The 7,727-nt window shown below is 39.7% G+C and overlaps 1 protein-coding gene across 2 annotated transcripts in view; it reads left to right on the top strand.

The window, feature by feature from the left end:
* The first annotated feature begins 394 nt into the window (after positions 1-394).
* SLC39A4 (solute carrier family 39 member 4) overlaps positions 395-7,727 on the top strand; it is a 24,588-nt gene continuing 17,255 nt past the window's right edge. The window contains exons 1-2 of one of the 2 annotated variants that reach the window (XM_072410579.1): positions 395-422; positions 679-788. In XM_072410579.1, coding sequence (XP_072266680.1) covers positions 410-422; positions 679-788 — 123 coding nt within the window. In that variant the 5' untranslated portion in view covers positions 395-409. Of the gene's footprint in view, positions 423-678; positions 789-879; positions 1,249-7,727 lie in introns of those variants that run through there. The other variant, XM_072410578.1, reaches the window with a different exon arrangement.

Raw genomic sequence — 7,727 nt, 5'->3', positions numbered from 1 at the left:
AGGGGGAAGAGCTCAATATATGAGGGTATGGGGGGGAGAGCTGAATATATAAGGGTATGGGGAGGTAGAGCTCAATATATGAGGGTATAAAGGTGGGGAAAGAGCTCAATATCTGAGGGTATTAGGGGTTATATTTTTATTATGGGGTAATATTTTTGCTTTGGCATTTATAAAGAAATGTACAATCGGGAAATCGGTTATAAAACCATTTAATTCTGCAAATTCTGTTTGTATAATTCTGCACAGTGTAAACAGAATTACACAATCCCTGAATCTCGGCTGTCTGGATTCCCAGACATTTATTCTCTCAGATAGATCCACATATCACGGAGAAAGAAGAGGGGACAGTAATTCTCCTGGTTCCATCATCCCCAATTCTGAAGGTTCACTACTGGCAGGTGGAAGGAAAATGACTGATTGGGGTGATGGGAATTTAGACTGTTCACTTAGCAAAGTGAATTATTCTCTGCAAAGGATAATTCACTTAGCTTTGTGAATGTAGAGAGTTTACTTTGCAAAGAATACCCAACCATGTGCAAGGGAATCTATAAAGAACAGAATTAATCCTTGTACAGGATGATTGAAGTCAGTGGAGCTCCATGTTATTTACTCTGCTAAGTGAAATGTCCCTTTCAAAGTCGTAATGCAACTTCATTGTGTCTTATCTTTTGCCAACAGCTTCTCTGTGTTACCTTTACCCAAGGGAAAGGGTTAAAGTGTCATACCTTGCTGAACCAACTAGTTTCCTGCAGCGCTTTCTGGCACGGGGCGGAGGTACATCACTTAAGGTAAACCAGAGGGGGAGAGGGAGGGGAATGATAATGACTACCTGTACTATGTGCACTATCAAAGCTCTCAGCCAATCACAGGCCGATGCCAGCAACATGGAGTGTCAGCGCTACATCTTTTTTCGGTCACTTTGTCACCAGGTCTGGAAGGCACGGGTCACCCCTTCTTCCACCAGGGTCTGGAAGGCACTGGGTATCTCATCTTACACAAGTATTTGTAAAATAGTGGTCATTCCTTCTTCCACAAGTGCCTGAATAGGGAGCCATGTCTTGGTCTATTCTCTGGCCATGCATTGCTGTGATGGTTCTATGTCCAATGCCATCTATTCAGGTGACCCCATTCCAGAAGGTACTGAATCTGCTCGCTCCTGGAGACTCCTCTCTCAATGACAGCTCTGTGACAGTTCTTATAAAGCATCTGGAGGACCGTGTGCAGTGCGGAAACAAGTCGTGTGAAAAGGTGAGCGATGAGGATCAGTAATAGAGCCGAGTGCAAAAGAGAAAAATCTGTGCAGACGAGAGAGCAAAGTGCACAAAAGTGCAATAAAATGAATCACCATACCATATTAAGAGATAAGAGCACAGTGAATATAGTGGGGCTATATTATTAGAATGAGGGGCCTAACAGAGTGAGGGGACTCGGATTGAGGTATTATAGGGTGAGGGGTCTGGGACAAAATTATTATAGGGTGAGATGTAGGGGACAGAATTAGCATACGATAAGGGGTCTGGGATAGATATACTATAGGGAAAGGGGTCTGAAATATTAATAATAATATTACAGGCTGAGGGGTCTGGGATAGAATTATTATAGGGTGAGGGGTCTGGGATAGAATTATTAGGTGAGGGGTCTGGGATAGAATTATTATAGGGTGAGGGGTCTGGGATAGAATTATTGTATGATGAGGGGTCTGGGATAGAACTATTTTAGGGTGAGGGGTCTTGGAGCGAATTATTGTATGATAAGGGGTCTAGCATTAAATTAATATAGAGTGAGGGGTCTGGTCTGAATTTTATAGTTTTTATTAATTATAGGGTGAGGAATCATGGATAATATTTATATAGGGTGAGGGGACTGGGATGGATAACTCTAGGCTGAGGGGTCTGAAATATTATTATTAATATAGGGGAATGGGATCTGGAACAAAATTATTGCATGGAAGGGGTCTAGAAGATAATTGTTATAGAATGAGAGGTCTAGCATTGAATTATTATGTGGCCAGGGGTTATATGGGACAGAATTATTATTATTATTATCATAGGAGAGGGGGTCTGGGATATAATGATTGCATGGTAAGGGTCAGGGATAGAATTATTAGGGGTGAGAGGTCTGAAATGGAATTAATATAGGGTGAGGGGTCTGGGATAGAATTACTATAAGATGAGGAATTTATTATTATAAGTAGATATTTTAATATTATAAGGTGAGAGGTCTGTTATAGAATAATTATATTTATATAGGATGAGGGGACTGGGATAGAATAAATCTAGGCTTATTATTATATAGAATTATTATATGGTGAGGGATCTGGAATAGAATTAATATAGGCTGAGGCATCAGGAAGAGTAATAATAAAGAAATAGGGCTCTGGGATAGAAATATTTTAAGGTGAGGGATCTGTTATTTTATTATTATAGGGTGGGATTTAATTATTATATGTTGAGTGGTCTGGCATATCTTTAGTATAAAGTAAGGAGTCTGCGATTTAATTTCTATACAGGTGAATCGCCTGGAATAATATTTTAGGAAGCGAGGTCTGGGATAAATTATTATAGGTTAAATGGTCTGGGACAGAATTACTATAGGGTGAGGGGTCTTGAATGGAATTATTATTCGGTGAGGTGTCAGACATATTATTAATATAGGGTGAGGGGTCTTGAATGGAATTATTATTCGGTGAGGTGTCAGGCATATTATTAATATAGGGTGAGGGAGTTTGAGATAATATTATAGGATGAGGGGTATGACATAGAATTATCATAAAATGAGGGATCTGTGTTTTTATTAATGTAGGGTGAAAGGTCTGGGATTAAATTATTATAGGGCGAAGAGTCCTGGATAGTATTATTGTAAGACCAATGGTCTGGTATAGAATTCCTATACAGTTAGGGATCCGTAATTTAATTATTATGAAGTGAGAGGTCTGGGATAGAATTATAATAGAGAAAGGGGTCTGAGACAGAGATATTATATGGTGAGAGGTCTGCAAAAGTAATATTATTAGGTTAGAGGTCTGGTATACTAATATTTTAGTGAAATAAGTCTTAATGGATTTATAATGGAGTAAAGCATCTGAGATATGAATTTTATAAGGTAAGTGATCTGTGATTAATATAGCATAAATATAGCATTAAAAAGCATCAGAGATACTATTAGTATTTGGGGTCAGAAATATTATAATACTAAACTGTCTTAATACAGTTTTAATGGAATAAAGAATCTGAGATTGTAATATAATAAGGTAAGTGGTCTGGGATAGAATTAACATACTGTGAGCAGTCGGGAATAGAATTATTTTAGGGTGAGGGGTCTGGGGTAGGTATTATAGTGAGAGGGGTCTGGTATAGATTTAGGGAAGGATGAGGGGTTTGGGATCATATTATTATAATCAAGGGGTCTGGGATAGAGTTATTTTTAGCAGGAAAGGTCAGGGATAGAATTTTGATAGGGTGCAGGATCTGGATTGGAATTATTATAGAATGAGAGGTCTGGGATTGTATTTTTATAAAGTGTAGCGTCTGGAATATATTTAATAAAGGATAATGAGTCTGGGATAGTATTATTTTAGGATACGGGGTCTGGGTCTGAGTTGTTATAGGGTGGCAGGTCTCGGATAGCATTATTATTAGGTGAGAGGTCTGTGATTGAGTAATTATAAAGTGAGGGGTCTGAGATAGTAATAGTATAAAGTAAGGAGTCTGGCATAGAATTATTATAGTGTGAGGGTCCTGGGATAGTGGTATTATAGGGTGAAGAATTCGGTGTATAGATTTATTAACAGAAGTCTGGGGATAGTTTTATTATTGGGTAAGGGGTCTAGAAAAATGAATTATTATAGGGTGGAGGTTATGTGATAGAGATATTATTGTGTGAGGGGTCTGAGACAGAAATAACAAAGTGAGGGATCTGGAATAGGTTATAGGGTGAGAGGTTCTAAAATTATTTTAGAATGAGGAGTCTAAAATTATGATAGGGTTCGAGGTCTAGGATAGTATTATTATAGGGCAAGGAGTCTGGGATATAAGTATTATAAGATACAGAGAATGGAATTATTATTATTATTATGTTAAGAGGGGTATAATTATTTATAGGGTGGGGGGTCTTGGATATAGTTTTTTTTTTATATAAGGTGACTAGTCTGGCAGTTTTTATAGGATGAGAGGTCTGGGATATAGATATTTTAGGGTGAAGGGTCTGGTATATAGTTTTTATACGGTGAGGGATCTGAAATATTTTTATTGGGTGAGGGGTATAGGATATAATTATTATAAGGTGACAGGTCTTTGATATATTTTTATAGGGTGAGGGGTCTGGGATATAGTAATTATAAGGATAGGGGTCTGGGATATAGGCATTTTAGGGTGGGGGGTATGGAATATAGTAATTATAGGGTAAGGGGTCTGGGATATAGTTAAAATAGGGTGAGGTGTATGGGATATAGATATTATAGAGTGACATGTCTGACGTATACCTTTTATTGGGTGAAATGTCTGGGATATATCAATTATTGGGTGACAGGTCTATGTTATAGTTTTTATATGGTAAGGGGTCTGGGATTTAGGCATTATAGGGTGAGGGGTCAGGGATATACAGTATTTAATATAGGGTGAGAGATCTGCAATATAGTTTTTATAGGTTGGCAGGTCTGGGATATAGTTTGTATTGGGTGAGGGGTGTGGGATATAGTTATTATAGGATGACAGGTCTGGGATATAGTTATTAGATGGTGAGGGGTCTGGGATATAGGCATTATAGGGTGAGGGGCCTGGGATATAGTTAATATAGGGTGAGGGGTATGGGATATAGTTAACATAGAGTGACATGTCTGAGGTATAACTTTTATTGGATGAGATTTATGGGATATATCAATTATTGGGTGACAGGTCTATGATATAGTTTTTATATGGTAAGGGGTCTGGGATTTAGGCATTATAGGGTGAGGGGTCTGGGATATAGTTATTATAGGGTGACAGGTCTGGGATATAGGTATTAGAGGGTGAGGGGCCTGGGATATAGGCATTTTAGGGTGAGGGGCCTGGGATATAGGCATTTTAGGGTGAGGGGTCTGGGATATAGGCATAATAGGGTAGGGGGTATGGGATATAGGCATATTAGGGTAAGGGGTCTGGGATATAGGCATTATAGGGGGAGGGGCCTGGGATATAGGCATAATAGGGTGGGGGGTATGGGATATAGGCATATTAGGGTAAGGGGTCTGGGATATGATATAGGCATTATAGGGGGAGGGGCCTGGGATATAGGCATAATAGGGTGGGGGGTATGGGATATAGGCATATTAGGGTAAGGGGTCTGGGATATGGGTATAATAGGGTGAGGGGCCTGGGATATAGGCGTTATAGGAAGAGGGGCCTTGGATATATATATATTAGGGTGAGGGCCCTGGGATATAGGCATAATAGGGTGAGGGGTCTGAGATAAAGTTATTAGAGGGTGAGGGGCCTGGGATATAGGCATTTTATGGTGAAGGGTCTGGGATATAGGCATAATAGGGTCGGGGGTATGGGATATAGGCATCTTAGGGTAAGGGGTCTGGGATATAGGCATTATAGGGTGAGGGGCCTGGGATATAGGCATAATAGGGTGGGGGGTATGGGATATAGGCATCTTAGGGTGAGGGGTCTGGGATATAGGCATTCTAGGGTGAGGGGCCTGGGATATAGGCATAACAGGGTGGGGGGTCTGGGATATAGGCATATTAGGGTGAGGGGTCTGGGATATAGTTATAATAGGGTGAGGGGCCTGAGATATAGGCATTATAGGGTGAGGGGCCTGGGATATAGGCATAATAGGGTGAGGGGTCTTGGATATAGGCATTATAGGGTGGGGGGTATGGGATATAGTTATTAGAGGGTGAGGGGTCTGGGATATAGGCATAATGGGGTGAGGGGTCTGGGAAATAGGCATTATAGGTTGAGGGGTCTGGGATATAGGCATAATAGGGTGGGGGTATGGGATAAGGTTATAATAGGGTGAGGGGCCTGGGATATAGGCAATATAGGGTGAGGGGCCTGGGATATAGGCATAATAGGGTGGGGGGTATAGTATATAGTTTTTATGGTTTGAGAGGTATGTAATTTATGTACTATATAGTTAGTGATCTGGGACTGAGTTATTCATGGTTGCGACATTTATGATGTCATTATTGAGAAATAACGTTTTTGTATGACTTTTATGAGTTTTCCTTATTTGCAATCTCCTCATGCGGATACTCATTTGTTTGCTCTATAACATTCTTGTGTTCTACCTCCGGGGAAAGTCATAAGGAATTAAGTAGGATTATGCAATGATTTCTGGTATTCATTAAGAGTGGTGCTACTGGTTTACATTAGGATTTATATCAGTTTATAGGTGTGGTAAATCAATATAAACATTTCAGTATAAACTTCTAACAATTAAAGATGTATTTTAGTACAAAGGTGTGGCAGAGTCTCCAGGCCAACATAGGAGAATGAAGCACTTGTTGTTTTTCATGGCCCCGGATTGTGGCTCTGCTCATTCTGACTCTGTAATGGTGTTGGGAAGTGGTCTCTGTAATAGCCAGCACAATATAGGAAATAAAGCGCCATAATGGTTTTGCAGATTTACCCTTCTGCTGGAGAGTCATGTGACTGCACACAATGCCATGTCTCCAGTTATAAAGGATTAAGGATTCTAAAGTACGAGCTTTCCATGTTTGGCACTGATGACGTCTGATATAATGATGCCTCTCCACCTTCCAGTTATTTATAGTCTGCGGTGGTGTGAAATATTTTGTAATTACCTGTCTGTGTGGAGAACCCAAAATTATCCCAATTGCAGTACTTAAATAAATATTATGCGTGTGACGGATGATATATTACTACCTATTATCAAATAACTGCAAGCAGGTTGGATAGCGTGTGCTGATAATAGCGTCAGCAAACGCCTGTAATTATCTCTGGCCATTGCAAAAGTTCTCCTCGGGTCAGGTGTTTGAGGTTTGGAAATGTATCTGACCTTGTGTTTTGGGGGTGCTATCTCACCTGGTCAGGTATTGCCATCCAGACTTTGGGGATCAGGTGATGTGATCCAGAAATTTGGGTTTTAGAGATCATATCACATGGTTAGGTGATTCAGAATTATATCACCTGTAAATATAATGGCACCAATATAGTGGGGCTTCCCTGATCCTAGAGGGTGCATGATCTACTAAAGTTCTTTCTAACTATTAAGAACCATCCATGATAGAGATTAGGTATTCATGCTAGCAGTTGCTGTCCATCCTGAAAGCTGTACACCAGCCAAGCACTGATAGTTTCAAGTTTCTTCATTACCACACTACCATTGGAATAATGCTAGGGTACATAGGGGTAGGAGCGGTGCAGGTGAACATGACTACATTACTATGATGATAACTTCTCAATACATGGCTTTGATTTCAGCCATCATTTTCTTGACTCATTAGTTCCATCTGACGAAGCAGACGCTGTTATGCGAAACGTGTCACCAGCTCCACGATTTATTATACAAATGCAATTTCTACACCTTGCTGTTTATACTTTGGCATGTTTTATCCTTTATCGATAGCACCCTTCTTTTGAGACAGAAACTTGTCATTAGTAACAGCATTGTTTACTGTAATCAATTTTCATGTTTATATATTCATTTATGCCATATTTAATATTTGCCTAAAATAAAATGTGTACCAGTTGGTTGATGTGGTATAAACATAAAAAATA

The sequence above is a fragment of the Pyxicephalus adspersus genome, chromosome 5 (assembly GCF_032062135.1).
Source record: "Pyxicephalus adspersus chromosome 5, UCB_Pads_2.0, whole genome shotgun sequence".
NCBI classification, from domain to species: Eukaryota; Metazoa; Chordata; class Amphibia; order Anura; family Pyxicephalidae; genus Pyxicephalus; species Pyxicephalus adspersus.
Note: the sequence above shows the minus strand (reverse complement) of the source record. Positions and strands in the feature narration are given on the sequence as shown.